General features: G+C 37.2%; 1 protein-coding gene across 1 annotated transcript; it reads right to left on the bottom strand.

Moving 5' to 3' along the window:
- Window positions 1-700: 700 nt before the first annotated feature.
- LOC133841122 (cysteine-rich motor neuron 1 protein) lies at window positions 701-20,981 on the bottom strand. Its single transcript, XM_062273419.1, has 3 exons — window positions 20,522-20,981; window positions 12,108-12,442; window positions 701-3,021 (listed from the first exon to the last, which is right to left on the bottom strand). The coding sequence occupies exons 2-3, from the start codon at window positions 12,220-12,222 to the stop codon at window positions 1,967-1,969; spliced, it is 1,170 nt and encodes a 389-aa protein (XP_062129403.1). The 5' UTR covers window positions 12,223-12,442; window positions 20,522-20,981; the 3' UTR covers window positions 701-1,966.
- Between the last annotated feature and the right edge of the window lie 1,141 nt (window positions 20,982-22,122).

The raw sequence follows: 22,122 nt of genomic DNA on the forward strand, positions 1-22,122 counted from the left end.
CCGCTCTGTTTTGGTATCTAGCATCTCTCGAGTGTATTTTTATAACTTGTTTGATATTATTCTAACCTACATAAAAATATGTGCTTTTATTGCTATTTGCATTTTTTATAAGTATCTTATAGTATATGTGCAAATAGCTCAGATGCTCTTGGGAATTATTTTTCAAATATATATATTTTAAGGCATTCAACACCTCTCGTTTGTGTGGAAAACCGATGCATTTTTATTTTATTCACAGCGTCTGTTTCGTGCTCTATTTATTTATTCATTCGTCATTTTTCCATATATTATTTATGTCTTTCAAATGCTTCCAAGTGTGCAAATATATATTTAAAGACTTTAAACGCTGGAATACACTTGTATGGCAAAATGAGCTATTCATAATTTTGCGTCATTAATTGACTTATTGTTGCTACTCGATGTTGCCCCAAACACACACACACACACACAGAACAGACAGCTCCTGCTAATTGCTGTGTGTATTGATTGATTAATAATGTTATTTCTGCTTGTTTATTTTTCCCCAGCTGGAGCATTAAACACAGCAAGTGTGTGTATGTGTGTGTGTGTGTGCGTTTCGCTTTCGCATTCGAATGCAGTAATTTTCACATTTTGGACGATTCGATGACCCTTCGAAGTGCCTATAAAAAGAGAGATTCGGATGCCAACAAGAAAAATAAATATTATGCGCTTTATCAGATTTTCGTTTCATTTTTTTGGTTTTTATTTATTTAGATTTTATGGGGGAATAATTATGTTTATGGTATACAATAACGGCAACGATCAGCAGCTGATTAATGTAGATTGATCCATTTGCGAATACTTTTGATAGCGCGCCAGTTTCGTTTTGATTGTTTTCTCTTCAATTCATTTCACTTCGTCTTCTTCTTCTTCTTTTAATTGTTTTGATTTGTTTGTTTGTTTATAGCATTTGTTTATAACATACACTTATTAACAAATATCACATAGATATTCTAGCTTAGCTGCTAACTTATTATCATCGCTTAGTATACAAACTATGAACGAACGATTGATTAGTTGGTTCGAAACTAACCTCACTTTCTGTGGCGTACATAACCTCACAATTCGTATTAAGTTCGGTTCTTTCAATTTGCTTTTATTCGCGTTCGTCATATGAAATAATATTTTGGCATTTTAGTTCGTGCATAATATAATAAAACATTGGTGTGCTTAATACTAGTTCGCTGATGGGGATGATGGAATCATCCGATGTATATACAACATGTTCCTTCTCTTCTCCTACTCCTATAGCTACTTCTCTCCTTTTTCTTCTCTTCTTCTTGCATTAAAACTCTTTTTTGTTTTGTTTTTTGCTAGAATTAGTAACTTTTTCTTTGCGCGTAATTTCATAAGAATACTTTGCTTTTGCGTCTGCGGATGTCTGCTTGGAAGTGAAAGTGAAATTAAAATGAGATCTTTTTAGATACAAAAAATAAAATAAAAAAAAAAAACTACACAAAATACAAAACAAACAAACAAAATAATGATGAAAACTACTCAAAAACAAAGTTTCACGTTTTCTTTGCTTAATTTTCCAAATGTTTTTAGAGTTCTGCTCAACTTTCTATACTCTCGTTAAGATTTAATGTTATAGATAGGCCTGAAATTAAGTTTAACCCACTTTTTCTTCTTCGATTCAGTTGACATTCGATTTTTGTGCTGTTAATCTTATTATTTTTCTCTTTTCTTCGTGTTTAAATTTAGTTTTTTTTTAACCTTTTCTTTTTTAGCTAATTTCCTTTAACTTTTCTTTCTTTTTTCTGTTTTTGTAGAATTTATTATCTAGTTTGGTTACCCTAGGTTTCTTTTTGTAGATTTCTAAACATTGTCAAAATATTAAAATTTTAGTTTGTTAATATTTTAGCTAATTCTTTCTCTTCAACTTTGCGAATCAGAATCTTCCTTTTTAGCTAAATCTCTCCATCTCTCTTCTCGCATTTGCTGTTTAGACCTTGTCGTCAAAGTTGGAGACGGGCCTGTAGGAACGTTGTTTGGCAAGCAGATGCCTGATGTATATATAGAGCACTGCGATAATTACTATAAGCACTCCGATGATCACGAAATACACATGATCATCGACTTTGGGATGCACAACCTCAACCACATTGGCAAAGTCATGCTGGCAAGGTGATGGCGATGTGGTTTGTAGGTCAGTTATGGTGGTGCTGGTCGAGGGGTTGGGAATGCTGCTGCTGATTGTGGTTGTTGTTGTTGATGTTGTTGGCAGTTCTGTGGTTGTATCCAGCGTGTCCAGCTGTTGTTTGGGATCTTCGTGCTCACGCTGATAGCCATAGCCTTCGTCATAGTTGCCAGAGTTGGGCATTGGCGCATCCTTGGGCCAGCAGATGGGACAACAGCTGTCCTTGAGCATCACCTGACGATGGCTGGGACAGTTGAGGGAACCGCAAAACGAAATCGTGCACTTCTCCTCGCCCTTGACGCACTGGCAGTGATAGCAGCCATCCACCCAGCTCTCGCCGTTCTTGAAGAACGTATTCAGATTCTTTGACTCGCAGATGGCATTATTACTCTCATCGCAGCTCTGTTCGCATATTTTAGTGCCCGACTTGCAGCTGCAGCGCTGACAGCTCTGCAACCAACTGAATTCTGTCTCTCGCACCTCGGTGCAATTGGGCTCCTGCTGGCATTCGTAGTTGCCACAGCATTGGCCAGGCGTGTCCATGGCCTCTGGCTCCAGTTCGACCACAACTTCACCCTCGTCGGTGTTGCAGTCTCGGATGTAGCACGTTTTGCACACACACTTCTTGGACAGACAGCACTGGGCATAGAGAATATCATCGGTGGGCAGGCTGCTGTTGAAGGCGCTGCTCTCCGTGGTGGCCATCAAAGATGTGAGGCCGCTGACTGCATTCGTGCCAATGAGATCCACATTCATTTCACGCAGCTCCCTTATGGAGCTGTCCTCCGGACACTGCATTTCCGCATCCGGCGGACACACTATTCCGTCACATGGCAGCGGAATTGGCGCCAAATCCAACGCTGCAAAGATATAAATATGATTCGGTATTAGTTTTCAATTGATTAATGTGAAAGAAAATACTTATTATTATGGAGCCATCAGTTTATAACTGATTCATACGTAAGTAAGTAAATACTTTTGTATTATGACCGACAAATATAATTAAGTTCCCTGAATAGTTAGCCAATAATATTGTTTGTCTTCGTTGACTCACGGACTAAGCAATTAACGTACAGCATAAGCGTAAACATCTTTTTACAAAACATAGTCTGCCGTCATACTTAAACTATTTTAAATTTTAAGATATGGTGTGTTAGGCTTCACTTAGTCTTTGGAATCTCCACAGTCAACATCCGCAATGATCTTGGGGTAAAGTCCCCAAATGTCAAACCGCAGAACAACCGCGAATTTTAAATTGTTTTCATTGGATTTAAATATAATGATTGTCCATTTAACAACCTGATTTATTTAACTTCCATTGAAATATCATCCCTATAATCTTCAGATACAATTTTGACATTGGCTGTGCTAAACTTTCAGCAGAATGTTCATCCAGGCTAGAATTCTACTGTAAACTTATCCATTTCAACATTTAATTTTTAAATAAATAATTATTTACTTAATTTTTATCAACTATTAGTGGCCGTAGCTTGCCATTTGGAATCTTTTTACTAAGAAAGATGTCAGATGTTAGATTACGATAACGCCGGATCAATCTCTGACGCAAATGTCATGGCCACAATAATGTTATATCCTTTTTCTTTTTTTAAATATTTATTTTTAAACGAACGTGATTCAACTTGGGCTCGGTAAAGTTGTATACATTTCTCATTTAAGGAGCAGGAGACTGCAATCGGGGTTTAACAATCAAGAATATTTTGCTTTTATTCAAAATGGATAGCGGGTATCTCACAGTCAAGCACACTCGACTGTAGCTTTTATACACAACAATAAAAGCATTTCCAAAACAAACTACAAACTTTATAGTTTCGAAAAATAGTTTCGTGGTGACATATTGAAAGTACTAAACTCAGTTACAACGAAACAATAATAAAAATATGTATATTAAAACAAAACAAGGGCGGGTCAAGCTGGCTTATTTTACACTTATAAATTTGATTCATTTAGGATACTGACGCACAGAAACCCGTGCAACATGTTTGAAGTTTGAAAGTTTTGAACCTGACATCTTATGATCAAGATTGGTTTTTATTTAATTTTTTACAAGTTCATGTATACCCAAGTTTACGCCTATTCATTTTTATTTACAACTGCTGTCAATGGTCTCGTCATCGATATTCAATTAAGCCTGGCTTTATATTAGAAATATATGTCAAATTTGTTTATAATCAGCTCTGTGTCACTAATTTACATGTTTACCAAAATCTTTTTATTATTCTCCACTGTTTTATTTCAGTTATATTCTTAGTGATAACATTGCATTTCATTTTCTAACAATAATCTAGTGGCTGTTAAGTTTTTATGAGGAACACTGTGGCACAAAATGAATATTAAGTGAGTAGCAGCTGTAGAGCTATACACAGATAGTGATCAAGTAGATTGGCATTCATAATAATAATTATAATATCGCAATAAAATAATGTTCTTTAGCGCTGCATAAAATTAGTTTGCAATGCCCAAGAAAACATGTTCTCAGAGCTTCGCTTCGATGTCAGCTCGTTAACGACCTAATTGGGGTTCAGCCAACAACAACAAATAAATCCGAACTAATTCCAATTTGTGTGCTGTTACACTATTCCAGTTTCGAACTGCAATATTTGGATTTAACACTGTCGTGCAAATGAAATGTACATTTAAGAAATTAACACGAAACTCAGTCGCGGCGCTTTCTTCAGCTTCGTGTCGCAGCATTATCTGCAAATTGAATCGACAACTTGTCGGGAGTGTGTGTGTTTATGTGTGTGTATCCGTGGGGGGGTTGTGTGTTTGTGAGTGACTGTTTCTGACTGTCTCCGTCTCTGTCTCTGTCTCTGTTTGTACCTGTACCCGTTGGCAACCTTTCACTAAAGTCTCGAATTTACCTTTACACTCAGCCGCACTTTTGTTTGCCAATTGGGTTTGGCAGCTGCGAAACTTTGCGGCTTCCTTTGAGCTCAAGTTAATTTGTCATTTTCACTCGCCCATATAATGGGAATTTCTTTTCTCGCTCGCTGTTTTCATTTTTCGCATTCCATCTTTTGCGCTTCTTCTTTTCTTTTCATTTCATTTAATTTTTTTTGATTTTTCGAAGTTTTCCTCGGCGGCAACAATGAACTTTGCCCTTTGCCTTCGTCTTTGGCTGTGATTTTTTTTCGTACGCTTCGGACAAGACAAAAGCAAATATCTTGTTGTATATAAAATCGACTTGATTTACTCGCAAGGAATACGATACGAGACAATCTCGGCGCATGCACAAATTAAGAGCTTCTGCTCTCACTCTCCACATTTGTCTCCTGCACTTCGTTTGATCTATACACAAAATTCATGCAGTCAAAGTCCTCGACACCGCTCCGCTCCCACTTTTCACTTCACAACTTCCTAACTTCCACACCCTGTCAGACTCTCCTCCTCCTCTCTTTCCTCCAGCTCAGCTTGGCGACTCGTCGCGTTGACAGCGTTGAAGGGCCTTCAACAAACTTCTTACACTTTATTTAATTAAAGTTTTTTTTTTTTGTGTTCGTTCTTTCTTTATATTTATTATTTTGTGTGTGTGTGTGTGTGTGTGAGTCGGTCTCTATCATCGCTGCTTATCAGCGGACCGGCTTAGACAGCGTTGGGACAGTTGTTCGGTGCTTTTATTTCTATATTGAGTCCGCAATTTGACTTTGAAGTGTAGCGCCCGCCTTGTCTGCTCAGCTGGGTGGGGAGGCGGAGGGAGAGGAGGCAAAGGTCTTTGGTTTTTAATGCCAGATTTGTACAACACATAAAGTTCCACTAACTATCGCATGCACGACTATAAGTTACCCTTGACTAATTAAAATAAATCTATCTTTAGTTTTCTATTAGTTTTATATTCAAAAATAGTGTAAGTACGTAAAATTATACACAATTTAAATTTCTTAATCAACTTCCTTTGCAATTTTCGTTAAATTCCTTGCGGCTATTCAACTGTCGATATTTTGTACTTTGCCTTTGAAATTCACAGAACGTTCAATGTTATTTTGCCGTTGGGCAATTGATACTTTAGTTGCAAACACAAAGCTAAAATTATAATTGGTTTAGTTTCGTCTAAGAATTTAATTTGCAGAAATTTCACAGCTAAAGAGAGATGTGCATAAATGTATTAAATGTATTTAATCTAATTAAATGTTTAGTTTGCTTTTGCTATAAGTTTACTGGCTTAAAATGTTTACGTCATAGGGTTGCTTGAGCTTTGTGATGTTGAGTGACTAAATTTGAACTAGAATCAGTAGCCACATAAAATTCTTCTATTCTTGCATACCTTTCGCTTTGTCTCAGCCAATTACAGGGTATGAGAGGCGAAAAAAGCTGTTGCTTTTGCTTTTGCTGCTGAGCGAAATAGCGTAAAATGTGAATGAATTAGCCTTCAGAGTGCGACAGTGGAAAGTCAAGCAACTGTCAGACTAGCCAGACAGCCAGACAACCAAGCGGACGGACGGACAGACAGACAGACGGACAGACGGACGGACAAATAGACGGACGGAAAGATAGCTAGAAAGACAGGCAGTCGAAGGGAGTCGGGCGTGAAGTTGGATGTCGGGATGCTGTGTGCAGGATGGAACGAGGATAAAGCTAGTCATATAACCTAACCTAGATAAAAACCGCACACTTGGCTGCCTACAAGAGTGTGGCAAGCTGAGTGCCGCAATAACAGGACAAAAGCATATAGAAAGTTGCAGCAACATGGCCTTTTTGTTGTTCTTGTTCGTGTTTTTTTTTTTTTTTATATACATATATATATTTTTTGTATTTTGTTTTCATCTTACCCTCTCACTCTTCTTCACTCTGCCCTCTCCTCTATATGAAACTTATAAACAGCGCAGAAAGTTTACCATAAAGGCTAAAGTACATATAGAACTCGAGTGTTTTGCATTTTATGTTGCATGGAACACGGAAAAACGAAAAAAAATATAACAAAAAAAAATAAAAAGGGGGAAAAACTCTTTAAAGTGAAAACTTTTTTAATAATACAACGACTGCGACTGCGATGGCAACGACGACGACGACGACGACGGCGACTGCGACAAAAGACGAAAGCCAAACGTTTTTCTTTATTTCTCCCAGTGTATGCGATGGAAAAGTTTCCCTCTCCCATGCCTCTGCACTCTGCCACGCCCTCCACTTGAGTCGAACCATTGTGCAAAGAATTTAAATTGTTAGTTTATCTCCTGACACTGATTGGAATCACGATTTTAAAACATGCTCATGCCGACAGCTTCCCGGAGCGTGCGGAGGAGCTTAATGCCAAAATACCTGAAAGCTTTTAGTTTGACATGTAATAAGCGAAAGCTGTTTGAAGCTCGCTTCTAAGATTATCAGCGAGAGTTTTCGACACAAAACTCAATTCAAACAAGAATAACGCAAATTAGTTTCTACTGAATTTCTCAATGCTTTTTAATTCCTTTGAACCTAATTAAAATTGCCCGCAGCGTGCTATTTTTGTTGGAGTATTTACAAAAAAGTTTGTTGTCGATTACGCATAAGTTATAAGCACGCAAATTTAATATGACTTTATACAGAGATATTATTATAGTGTTTCACTCACTTAATTTTACTAAAATATCATATTTCATGAACTCTGATTATTGAAAATTCAATTATATTTAGGCATTTATAGCAGAGTTGTTTTACAAAAACTTTAAAGAGTTGTTTCAATTCAAGATTTTACAAATCACATTCGTATTTTAAAAAGCTGCCAAAGCTCAGAGCAATTTAATGTGCTTTATGATTCCTTAACATTAAATATTTCATCTAGCGCTTTTGCAACTTCCTTAAGGAGCTGATTAAACATAAATTTCAAAAGATATAAACAAAGGAAGAATTTCCTTAACATACACAAAAAATAAAACTTTTTAAAAGCTACTTTCATACTTTAAAAAGTTGCGAAACTTTACAGTTATATAATGTGCTTTACAACATCCAAAGTTTTGCTGGATGAACAAGATATTCACCAAAAAGAACATCTTACAGAAATAATACTATTTAGTGTTACTCTCTCTTAAGACCGCTTCGCTACAAATCTGATATTTTTGTAATATTTATAATTAAATAAGAGCCACGTTAAGGAGTAAAGTTAAAAAGATGCTTAAACTTTATGTTAATTTCTTTTTATGAATTGTAAGTATTGATTAAGAATTCAATAAATTTCTATAGAAGGATTAAGTTTTTACAAATGACTTCCATACTTTAAAAAGTTGGTCAACTTAAGAGCAAATTAATGTGCTTTTTTTAACTTTCAGAGTTGGCTAGACGAACAAAAGACTTACCTAACATAATATTGTACAAATATATTACTAAAGACCCTTTCTTTTTCTTGATGTTGCGTCGCCAAAATATCATATATTGTAATATTTATAATTAAATAAAGTACATATTTATGAAACGTCAATTTCGTTATTCATTGTAATTCCAATAGAGATTAAGAATAAAATAAATTTCTATAAAAGATAAACTTTTTACAAATGACTTTCATGCTTTAAGCTAGTAAACTTAAGAGCAATATAACGTGCTTTTTCAACTTTCAAAAGTGGCTAGACTAACAAAAGATTTACCTCAAATGAAAAGTGTAATATTTCGCATTAAAAACTCATTGAACTCGCCGCTAATTTTACGAAGTGCCTCAGTAGCTTTCATGTAGAAACGTAGTTACACTTTAGTTAAATAATGTTGCAAGCTGCAACGTTGAATTTAAGTACAAACTTCTCAATGTACTTTAGCGGCGAAAGTAAATTGAAATTCAAGTGTATAAAAAGTGGCTGTAAGTTGTTTTCTTGCTCTACTTTATCTACACCATTCGCTGGCTACTAAGTTGTGCGCTTATCTGCAAACGTCTCTTATTAGTTTAGTCGCGTCTAATAGCCTGTGTCTAGAGGGTTAATTGAAGGACTGCGACAGCGATGGCGATGGCGATGTAGATTGCAACAGGAGCGTAGATTTTCACTCTGTTTTAACGCTTTTGTTTCGCTGCCTCGCAATCCTTTTGTTTGCCAGCTTTTTCTAGTTGAGTGCACACCTTGGCTAAATGGGAATTCAATCAGGCTAATAGCTTGGCCAAGGTCAGGCGGTTGGCAGGTGGGCGTGTAATCATGATTTCAATTATGGCAACGCACAGGAATCAGGTTATTGCAACAACTGGCTGGCTGGCTGGTTCATTCAGTAGTTTTTATAAAGTTTGCCAAGCATGATGTTGTTGCATCTGCTAACGAATGCCACACTGCGTGGCATTTATATGCTGAGTCGATTGCTTGGCCTCATGGCTGCCACAATGCCACAGCTGAGCCGCAACGGGGACGGCGATGTGCCTGCGGTGCAGAGTGTCCGCTATTGGCGTCTTCATAGCTACCTCGTCGCGGTGTTTGTCCTCTGCTATTCACCGTATGCCTTCCATATGATCTACACACGCATGGAATTCCTTCGACAGAATCGTTTGCTGCTGCTCGTTGGCTTACAGCATTATGCCCTCATGTTGGTCTCCACGTTCATCACGCTCTACATGCACACGACACATCAGATGTGCTACATCAGGTGGCTGAATAAGCTGCTTTCGTGTCGCCGCCAGCTGTTGCAACTGCTGCACAACAGACGGCTCAGGGACTCGGCCCAATCGCTGCTCCACACACGTCAACATCGCGTCGTACTCTTTCTGTTGACTCTCGCCATCATTGGCTCCGGCGTGCACTCGGTGTTCATATTGGTGCATGATCCGATGGCACATAGCTTTTGCGGATACTTTGCCTCTATCGTCTTCTTTTATGGCCTCCAGCTGGGATTGCAACTGTGCTTGGTGTTGTATTTGCTTGTGCTGTTGCTGTTAAGCCACTTGTTGCATCATTGTAATCTCCTCTTGGACCACATACTGACGGATGCGGTGCACACGCATCGCTTGCATCTCAGCATGTGGGGCATGCCACAGCGTCGACGTCTCTTGGCCGCCAAGCAGCAGTGGCTGGCCTCCGAACTGTGGCGTCTCTGGCGACTGCACAATCGGTTGTGGCAGCTAAGTCAAAAGCTTTGTTCGCTCCACAGCAGCCAGTTGTTCATCTTCGTCCTCTTTGTGCCCATCGAGTGTGTGCTGCACGGCTTCTTCACCTACTTTGTGCACTTCAGTCGCTGGTGGATACGGCGTAAGCTCGATCAGCCCAAATTCAATGCCTACGGCTTGATATTTGTATTCTCGCTGTTCCTGCACCTCGCTTTGGTCCTCTTGCAGACGCATCGGCATCGTCATCTCTCTTTCGAGACACGTCGCTGTCTGAGAAGTGCATCATTGGAGTTGCCAGCTGACTGCGGCAAAGCTCTAACGCATACGGTAAGTGATTATCGATAACGATTGTAACGATTAGAGATGCCCTTTATCTAATCTCTGCTAGTCAGATTTTATATTTTAGGATTTAACTTCGGAAGGAAAGTTTTTCACTAAGTTTAGATTGCTCAATTTAAGTTAAATCTTTGCCTTAATTCTAATTCCTTGAAAAACCCGACAAGCCTATTCTATCGATAACTAGAACAACAGTAAGATATAATACTATTCATTTAATAATCTTTAGTTTAAATTCCTGGCTAAATTTAATATCTTCATTGCGTACAGAAAGGTGAACACCAAGTGTCGATTTATCTGAATAAAATAAGTTATTTAAAAAAAGAAAAACGATAAGTTATGTTGACAATTAAAAATGTCCTTAATCTAATCTCTGCTAGTCGCATCTTATATTTTAGGATGTCACTTTGAAAGAAAGTTTTTCTTTAGCAAAGCTTTTCTCTAAAATCTTTAAGATTCTAAAGATTGTTGTAAATATGTTATTTCAATTAAATCATTGCCTCATTTGAAATTTCATAAAAACGTTAAACCAATTTTATCAATATCGAAAGCAACAGTGAGATAGGCTTTATATACTATTCATTCAACAACCAAGATTAATCCAATCCCTAGTCAAAAATAAACCTAAAATTTTAAATAAGTTATATAAATATAAAATAGACTTCTCCCTTTTAAAATGTCTCTTAAAATTGTTATTGCATTGTCAAAAATTTTAAGAAATTAACAGATTTATTTCTATGGAGTTAGTTTTTCTTATGTTCAGAATGATGAAGAAAAGTTCTATAAGCTAAAGATTTGTCTCATTTCTAATTCCCTTTGAAGTGATAAACTATTGCTTTTAGGAGACTTAAGTGTACTTAAAGCAAATAGATATGTATGTATGTATATATATGTTTAAAATAACTTGACAATTGTTCGCAATTTCTTATAATATTCTTTGACAACTAAAACTCGTGCGTTGAATGCAACTTGCTTACGCAAGACAAATTAAAGCTTTGTCACATTTCTAATTCCCTGTCAAACCATAAACTATTGTTGTATTGCCTAAGGACGCATTATAACACTTGCATTTTGTCTATTTTCAATAACTTGACAATTTCTCACAATTGTTTCCATCTTTTACATAACTAAAGCTAGAGGAGAAAAATATAAAATCTAAAATTTAAATTCAAATGCAGTAAAAAGCAATTGTAAGTCACTTAATTATTGCAGTTTAGTTTTATTCAAATGCAGAAATTTCGCATTTCGCAATTAAAACTTTCTACGCTTTTCATGAAAATCAAGGGGAATGCAAAGGCAAAGTGAATAACCGATAACGTATCGCTCGCTTTCAATTTGAACAGCTCAATTTGTATGGACTTCAACTGCAGCTTAACGAGCGTATTTACAAGATGTCTGCCTGTGGACTCTTTGAGCTGAACAATGGCCTTTTATTTTGCGTGGTGCAAACAATTATAATCTACATAATAATACTCATACAATTTGATAAGATCATTAACCCATAACGATGTTTGCACTGATCAGCAAATACAGATACAGATGCTGAGATACTCGTAAGTAATTAAGGCTACACAAAATGAGGTAAAGGTAAATATTTGGCAGACTTACGTGTCGTTGCTCTGGCGATATTCAGCTGGAAGGTGAACCAAGTAAGTAGCAGGACAAATGTCATCCAACTGGGAGTCAATTTCAATTTGTTATCCATATAACTAGGAGTCGACATTTTGTCTAAATTGGGCTGATATAATCGATATGACCTTGGCTGACAAGACGAAACGATCCGATGCGATGCGATTCGATTGGAGGCAAGGCGCGGCTGCAGAAATTTTTGTTAGCGACTGAAATTCGCGAAAGTGACTGCGATCGCAGTTACGAGTAAAATGTATTTGCTTGTGATTCCTTTATTGCGAAATCAGAACCAATTGAATTTCGTCGTATATCATCTGTGGAGAGAGAGAAAAGCAAAGCAATGAAAAATGAAAACAAATTAAAGAATCCAAATAAATAAAATGAAATGTTTCGAATTGTCAACCCACATTGTTGCCTCGTAATTCTTTATTTTTGTTGTATTTTTTATTCAATTTTAATAGCCGAGACCCAGTCACAATATTCCACAGATACAAATACAGATACAGATGCAGCATGAGCCACAGCTATACGAAAACATCAGACGCGGTTTTATGTGTTTATTTAAATACGTGTACAGTCAAACCTTTCCTATAATAAACGACACCTCGGTCTATACAAATTATTGCTTAGAATAAATGTGTATTTAATGCTTGTTTAATGTGCGTCTGCGTACTGCAGTGGAACATCGATTTGGAGATTAAATGATTCCAAATGTTAATTAGAAAAGTTCTCTGAATAAAACTGAGCATTAGCTTTAAAATTGAAGTGATAATTAAATGATAAAGTTTAATTTTAATATGTTATTTGGTTTATTTGATTGTTTACAGATTTAATTCATTATTTTTATATTATTTAAAAAAGCATGACTTTAATTAGCCAATTAAGTGTGAAAGCATTTAATACAAATTAAACATTGCAAAATGTTGTTTTAAATATTTGCGTAATAAATTGCTGTTCACTGCATGAAAATAGTCATAAAACGAAATATGTTTACAAGTGAGTTCATTACAAATTGACCTAACTGAATAGTAAACATTTCCTCATTACGATTAGTAATTTGATTTGCAGTACAGTGATGCTTACGTTATCAACAAAACATTTACAAAATAGTTGTTAGTAAACTTTTCATCAAATTAAATTCAAATTTATCGATCTAAGATTGTGATATTTATCAAGGATTAAGCTTTAGTTTGGTTATTAATAATTTATGAATTAATCAATTGATTTATGAAAATGCCCAGAGCTTAGCTAAAAGTTTGTTTTAGCAGTGCTCAACTGTATATTAATTTAATTGCAGTGCAAAACAGGGCAGTAAACACTGAGAGAAGCGTTACTAAGTCACAGACATTGGAGATTGGCAATAGAGGGGAAGGTAGCGGAGGGGAGGGGGGAACGGACAGTCGACGGTGGTGGACTGTGAACGAGCGTACACGGCACACGGGCCTGTTGTATCACTGCTAAAAATAGCAACCTTTTTTGGATTTGTGCGAATAGTTTTTAATGACCGGAGGCAACCCGACGGCAACCCGGTACACATTTCACTCACTCATGAGAGATACAGATACTCGGTCGGTACTGTGATGAGGATGAGAGTATCTCGTATCTCGTATCTCGAGCACACGCCACAAAAGCAAAACCGAAACTGAAAAGTGTTGCTTTTTTGTCCATGGTTGTTGTTGCTGTTGCTGTTCTTGCTGTTTTTGTTGCTGCTGTTGCTGCCCCATCTTCATCGCTGTTGCTTTTGTTTTTGTGGCCTGAATGGAGCAGCCAAGCCAAAGCTGATAAACGTTGCTGCCACATGGGGCAGGCAGGCAGAGAAAAGGCACAGGTAGTCACAGTCGTTGCTGTGGCTGTTGCTGTTTCTGTTGCTGCCTCTGTTTTGGCTCAGATTGGGGACTCGCATCAATTTTGCTGCTGCTTTTCATATTCATTCAATCAAATGCTAAAACGAGTCACTGAGGCAGATTCACAGCTTGCAATTTATGGCAAGCGGATTGCAACAACCGAAGGCCACACTTCACAGTTGCCTTTAAAAAGTTGCGGCTTTAAATGAATGGCAAACGAATGGGAATCGAGTGCGCATCGAAAGGAAGCAAAACCGAACTGCAACTATCAATCAAACTGTTAATCGAATTGTTAATTAATCAACAACAACAACAACGGCAACAACACCATCACCATCGAGAAGAAGAGGAACAACCACACTTCCGATTGCCACTGAATGAGCTTTGGAAATGGGCATGGGAACATCTCGTCGTCGTCGTTGCTCGACATAATAAATGGCTTGCTTTCGCATTTTATAAGGTATTTAAGCGAGTGTGCATGTGAATAACAACAAGTGAGTGAGTGTCTGCTTTATACTTTTTTATTTCTCTTTTATTTCTCTTCCAGCCCAAGTCTATTCAGCAGCACTTGATTCTTCCAATTGAATGCACCCATGCGACTGCATCAGTTGCTAGGTAAATATTTATATAATCAACTCACCCCCAACCTCAACCCAAGTGATGATTCAACCTGGTTCTTAAATTCTACTCCCATTATGAAGTGGGGGGGAAATATGGTCTCGTATCTTATATAACATGATTCATAGATGGTTCATTCACTCTTCGTTTCGTTTTGTTTTTTCGTTTATCACATGAAATTCCTCCACATGTACTTCGACTTCGAGTGTTTTGACAGTCAGGTTCAATTTGCCAAAGAATTTCCACTGTGTAAACAGCGAATCGAATCGAATCGAATTGGATTCGCTAATTTTCAGTTAATAATAGAATTCTTCATAATGAATTGTTTACGCCATCAATTGAATGCAATTTATACACAACTTTATCTATATAAAAGTGTCTGCACGTTGAAGCAAAGATAAATAGACAAAAATTCCAATGAATAGTTTGCATATTTATAAGAATCTTCTGATTTATGTTCCAGAATCGAGACTATACAATAAAAAGTGTCTGGAATCAACTTGTTGAACATTATAGCAAACTTTTCCGATATAGAAAGGTTTATTCCAAAAATTATTAAAAGAGATTGGAGATTCTTCTTTTTATGGAAAATTTGTTAGACCTAAGGATTGAAAATTGAAGATGAAGATAAAGTTTAAGATGTTCGAAGTTATAATTGATAGTTTCTTGAAAAGATCTTGAAGAAAAGTTAACAATAATACAGAATTTCATGGAAATGAATAATTTGGAACGTCTTAAGAAAAATTTGAAGGAATTAAAAATTAATTACAAAAATGAAAAGATTCTGTATTAAAGTTAAATATTATAATATATTATATATTATATAATTTTATGGAAAAGAATAATTTGTAGCTTCTTATGGAAAGTTCGATAAAATTGAAGATTGAAAATTATCTATTGACAGTTTCTTGAAAAGTTTTTGAAACAACATTAAAAGTAAAAGAAAAATTTGAACTTTGTATGGAAAATTCAATAGAATAAAAGAATGAATATTTGGAATGAATTCAGAGAACATCTTTATTGAACATAATTTGGAAATTCTTGTGTAAATTAATGCATCTATTTTAAGAAACTTTCTGCCGGTTGATAAAATATATTGTTCAATTTAACAATTTACGAGTATTCATAATTTGGAAATTCTTTTGTAAAATGATGCATCTATTTTAAGACGTTTTCTGACAGTTCTTGAAAGATATTGTTTAAATTAACAATTTACGAGTGTCCAAAATAGACTGAGAAGAAAAAGGAAAATACATTTTCTTTGTGTCGCAACAACTGAGTAATAATGTTTACGATGATTTTTATCTGGAAATGCTTATGGGAAATTAAGAAGACTGTTTAAGAATTTTGATGGGAAATTAAGAAGAATTTCATGATTTCTTCCTGGATGAGACTGATAATAAAATGTATTAAAAATATGCTTGCACAAATCGTAATTGGTTTTCTTTGTGTCGGAGCTACGTGAACTGCGCAATTCTGGCCAAAGAGTTGCCAAATTCTACAGCCACCAGATTGAAGAGAAACGGCAAAAACCAAAAACCAAAGAGATGAATTACAATCTATGTGGAAGTGCGAGTGTTTCTTTGTTTCTGCCTTGCCTCTGTACAAAACAACACACATATGTGTATGTACATATATAATATATCCAGCTTGGCTTTTTCTTTCTCTCTCCGGCCTATTTCAACTCTAGCGTGTCTGCTGGTTAATCTAGCTCTTCCCGTTTGTCAAGTTACCAACTTTCTTATCTCTCCATGGCGTAGAATGTGCGATGTGTGCTCATATATCTATCCAACTATCTATTGTACATATTTGCTCATTGCTTTTTCCAGCTAATATTACTATTTGTACCCGGTGTACTTACAGCTAAGTGTGTGTGTTTATGTGCTTTTCAACAATAGTGAAAGAGAAAGATGGTCTCCTCTTTGCTTTATGAAATCCAAGCATTAATAATACGTTTAAAACTGTTCAAGCTTGAAAGAAGGAAATAGTCTTAAAGATAGTGTGAACTTGTTGTAAAATAAATAGTTTTCTTTTATAAATGTAATTTTTACCTAAAATTATATTATATATGCATGTTCTTCAAATTGCATTTGAGTGCTTCATTAAATTGTTTTGTATTATAGATTTTTTATGTAAGTTTGTGAAATATTTGATTTAAATGCAATTTAAAAAAGTTTTCTTTCATCTTTTATACAATGTAACTTTATTAAACTTCATTCTTCATTAATCTGTTCTTTATGACAAAATTGAATGTAAATTTGGAAAATATATGGAATAGTATTTTTCTATAATAAAGGTACAATAACATAATATCTTTACCGGCAAATATCGTATCGAATTCATAAGTATGAATACTTTTCATGAGTATGTGAAACCCCTCAGAACATTCTTTTCTACTGTAAGCAATCTATCTGTTTCGCTCGCCGTTGCCCTCTCTTTGCACATATTTGTGTAGATGACTAAACATTGATAGCGAACGTACTACACTCGGTACGCTCTCGGGTCTTGAGCTCTATGTTTGCCTGCTTAACGCCAACGGCAACAGCAACAACTGTGATCAGTTGAGCATAATGGAGAATGGAGCTTTGTTGAACCCCAGACGAGACAGAGCGTTAAGTACTCGCAAAGCTTAACTCCCGCTGACGCCGCCAACAGCCCCCGCTTTTGTTGCTCCCCCTGGCTTGCCCTCCCCTCTGATGTGTCTAGAGTTTGGGCGCTACCCAATGCTAACTGTAAGTTTTTACCTCGAAAGCAAGATAAGCTTTATGATTGCCATAAATTTCACTTGAATGCGAAATCTGATGCATCTATTTCATGCCTTCGTTTTAGCTGATTTTTTCCATCAACCTCACGCTTGCTCTCTCTCTTTCTCTCTCGCACACATTCGCGTTGTTTGCCTCTCTCTTCAGCTGCTGCTGCTGCTGCTTCTTCTGTTTTGTTATTTATCTTGAGACGCTACACATGCAAAACAGCAGCAACAACGTCCAAGTTGACGGTCTCTGCTTGCTTGCATGTGTGTGTGTGTGTGTGTGTGTGTGTGTCTGTCTGTCTGTGTGTTTGTGTGTGTGCGAGTGTATTTACTCGTGTTCGCGTACAATAATTTCACGTTCAACAACTTTTGGCTTTTTTGATGAGCCAGCAGCAAAAGCAACAGCAACGGCAACAACAACAGCAGCACTTGAAAGGGACGTTGATGGAGCGGGTGTTGCAAAGAGTGCAAAGAGGTGGGGAAGGGGGCAGCGTCGGTGGTGGTGGAGGCAATGTTGTTGCTATAGCTACCGCAGAAAATAAAGCTCGTCATCTCGTTTCAACATACCCACACACACATACAGGCACACACAATTACATACACAAGCATTGCAACCCGGCCACAACATAGCCTCAGCTTTAGGTCTGACTCTGGCCTGGTCGACTGACTGGCTGACTGGCTGACTGTTTGGCTGGCTGGCTCGTCGTTTATGCTCTGGACTTTGGCTATGGCTTTTTGCTTTGACTTTGCGTCTCTCAGTTCTGTGGCCGCTCCACTCTACTCCATGGCACACACAGTCTCTTCACTTCACTCCACTCCACTCCACTTCACTTCAATCCCAAGTGTTTCACTCTCCGCGCACTCTGATCACCATTTCCATACACTTGCAAGCGGCATAATTGCTTTCGCTATGACTTTGCAGCATGTTGCATGAAAAGAACCGACTGCGTTATCATTTCTCGTTTTGAACGTAACCAGCTTCTGCATTTTTCTCCAAGAATCTGGCTTTACATCTGCAGTTTCTAGCACGTTTGGAACTACAAGTCTAACCATGGAAACTTCATCAATTCAGAACTGAGAACAAATCTAATTCAACATTTATTTATTGCACTAAAAGCAGAAAAGAATATCTGCTGTTTGCTGCATAAATAACAAAGTTAATAAATTGCAAATGTTTTTTATATTATATTAATTGGAATAAAAACAGAATAGAATTTTTTCGGGTTGCCGCATACATTAAAAAGTTAATAAATTTAAAATGTTTGCCAACAATATTCGCAAAAAATAATTCTACGAAAAGTTGAAGCTTTTTTCTAAAAGCGAATCTTTTTAATGAGTTTTTTTTTCTTTGGTTGACAACAAAATAGAGTAGCGAATAATTTAAGGGGATTTTATGGGACTCGTCTACAATAGCAACACTGACTTATAATGGAATAAATAAAAAGTGTAAATTATTTACGCTTCTTTTTTTGACACTTAGGCAGTTGTCTGGTATTTTTCCTGCCATTTTCAGAGATAATATGATTATCCAATGGAATCAATGTCAGTTCATGTGAAAAGATATGCCAAAAATGAGACAAAAAAAAAAACGTCATTATTGATTGTCATAAGACTATGCAAATCGCGAATTTACTCGTTGATAATTAATCATATTATTTTAATCGGATTACTTGCAGTTAAACTTCAGTCTGACATCGGCCAATTGAAGTCGACTTATGTCTCAGTTAAAAGTTTATGTATTTCGACCTTAACTGCACATTTCGGACAAGATAAAAAAAAAAACAAAACACAACTTAAAACTCTTTAAAAAGAGTTGCTCGCAAAGTCAAAAGAGTATGAAAGCTTCGACTCTTACTGAGCTTTACTTTCTTGTTTTTTGTTTTGCGTATTTTGATTCTTTTTTCTTTTGGCGTTGTTTTTGTTTTTGCTCTGGTTTAAGGCATGGGCTCAGCTTACGCTGCCTGGTGGACGACGCTCTCTTCAGCTTCAGCTTCAGCTTCAACTAGCAGTTGACGCTCTACGCTTTACGCTTTAATAGACTTCGCATGGCTCATTTTTGGTACTTATGGTTAATGCTGCCGCAGCATACACACACACACTGCTATGGGAGTAATAGTATTAGTAGTATGAGTATGTACACAGACATTTTTTTCGATCATTGCTCGTTTATTGAGCGATATATTTATTTGCTTCCACCTTTTACGCTTGTTGTCGCTTTGCGCTTTTAACCTTGATTTTTGTGTAAACAAAATACGCACACACACACACACCCTGACACACAGATGTACAACTACACAAATAATATACTACACACAGATATGCAGCATATTCTCAAAGTAAGCAAAAAGCAAAAGAGCAACAACTACAACAACAAAAAAGCTTTCGGCGTTGTGTGCGTTTTTCATTTGTCTCTTTTGTGTTCGCACATACATTTGTACATATGTATGTATTTATGTGGGTATGTATGTTTGTGTGTGTGTTTGTATGTGCGTGCTGTGCTGTGTGTGTTTGTTCGTTTTGTTTAGTTTCTAGTTTACTGTACATTTATTAAGTTACCTATTTATAATTTGTTTATTATTGAGCAAATGCCAGTGCCAAAAGACAGAATGAACGAAAACCAATAAAATGCGTACGCACATGCAATGGATCGTATATTATGGAATTGAATTGGACTGGAACGTAACTGGCAACTGGCAACTGGAATCTGAACACCCAAGCTCTCCTCCACGAGACGAACACCACAATATAAACAAATAGAAAATGTTTTTCGGTTTTCGTTTTTCTTTTTGAGCATATGACGTTATGGCCGTTTTGTGTGATATTATTAGATATGCGCTATCTTATCTGTATGGCAACATACAGTTTTTCCACATATGTGTGTCTCGAGTCACAAAACTAACCAAGGCCCCAACTAAAAAAAAGTCAACAAAACAACCATTGCGGCTTATATAATCAGCAAAAAAAATGCTCGCTATGCATGTTGTGGGTGCTTTGCTCAACACAGTATAGTGTGAGGGGGGGGAGGGAGGGAGGTAGGAAGGCGGAGGGAGGTCAACCTTTGGTTTTATGCGCTGCATACAATCCGCATAATATGTTCATTCTTATATAGATTAAGTCTTTAGAATATTTGTGTGTGGAATGTGGATTGTGTGGAATGTGCGCTGAGTAAGCGGTCTACACACCTGCCACGTAAATTTTGTAAGCTCTTCCAACATTCAGAGCATAAATATTGTTTCTTTCGTTTCTGCGCTCCTCCGACTTCACATGCTGGAGGAAAGGAAGAACGGGATGATGGCGATGGCGATGGCGATGACGACGGCGACGGGGGTGTGAGAAACAGAGAGAGAGAGCTCTGTGTGCAGTTTATTCACTTTGCACCTCACACTTTATTACACCTTCTTTCAACGTTTATTTCGGTTGTGTGTTTCGTTTTTCGGTTGCACGTCACTTCTTTATGTTCACTACTTTTGTTGCTGTTGTTGTTGTTAATTGTTGAATTACATTTAGTTGGTTACGATATTGAACTTAGGGCATCTCTCTGCCTGTGTCTCACTTCACTTCACATCAAGCACTGACACCGTTCGGAATAGTTACGAATACGTAGTCGTGCCCTCTTTGGCTATCACTCGCTCACTAAAGCGTTTAAGTTTGCGACACACAAATTTAAAGCTCTCCGCTCGCTGCTAGCATGTCTCTGCCAGCGTCGAAGTCGAAGCGTCGACGATCGCCAGGTTGAGAAGCAGCGCACAGTGGTTGAGCATTTAGCTTTTACCTTTTCAAAAAGAAAATGCCAGCTAACTAAATCAACCGATATTAACATTAACATGCATACATAACTAAAGTTAACATGTATTCTAATTGAGAGCACCCGAAATCTGTGCTGATCTCAGCACTGTAAGCCGGTTTTTCAGTTAAGCTCTCGCACTCGCTCTCTTAGTTTACTCTCTCTCACGTTCTCCCGTTCTGTTGCTTACCCGCTCTTGCTCTCTCACACTCCCTTGGCGCTGAAAATTGTAGTGGTCAGCCGATTAACCGGCTAGCCGGCAACCTGTGTATTGTGCTCTGTGCTCTGTTTTCTGCTCTCACGCTCTGCTGCTCTTCTAAGCACTCATAATTTTTGTTGCTCTTGCGTGCAAAAGCTCTGCAAAAGCTTTTGACAAACGAACGTTTGCTGTTGTGCAGATCTTTTTTTGGCAAACTTTTAGCATGCGTTGCAAACCACAATTTGCGAGCACGCCATAAATTTTTGCAAACAAACACACAACCACACACACACACACACACACACACATGCACAGGCACTCAAAAATGGTGCCGCTAAGGAATTTTGGGTGAGTGTTGAATGAATGGTGAGTGCATCACACGCACTCGTCACGTGCATGCATTTCCATTCCAATTCCAATTCCCATTCCTCCAATCTCATTTCAATTCCACGACCAATGCGATCGATCGATCACACTTACATATTCATGCATACTTCGCTTATTAAAAGATCGTTGCCTTCGTTCTTGGCTTTCCAGGCCAAGGCGTGTGTGAAATGCAAATGTAGAAAAAAAAAATGAATATCATGACAACACCCTCAATCTGCACTCTCCCGTCCCTCCTTCATTGCCACCTCTCTTGCTGTGCTTCCTCGTTCCCAGCGGATTAATGTAAAAATGCAGATATACAATCGCAACAAGTACAAAAGTGTTCAAGTATTTGCATGCATAATATTTCAATGTTTTCTTGGCATTTGCAGAGATCGTTCAGGTGACTAATTGGCCACGTCTGAAGAATGACT

Source organism: Drosophila sulfurigaster, chromosome 3, assembly GCF_023558435.1.
Source record: "Drosophila sulfurigaster albostrigata strain 15112-1811.04 chromosome 3, ASM2355843v2, whole genome shotgun sequence".
Classification (NCBI taxonomy): Eukaryota; Metazoa; Arthropoda; class Insecta; order Diptera; family Drosophilidae; genus Drosophila; species Drosophila sulfurigaster.

Excerpts from the sequence above, each read along its gene's own strand:
- LOC133841122 (XM_062273419.1), bottom strand. The coding sequence starts at position 12,222 with ATGTCGACTCCTAGTTATATGGATAACAAATTGAAATTGACTCCCAGT. Across the intron at positions 3,022-12,107 it reads TATCGCCAGAGCAACGACAC|CGTTGGATTTGGCGCCAATT; the intron begins GTAAGTCTGCCA and ends ATATCTTTGCAG.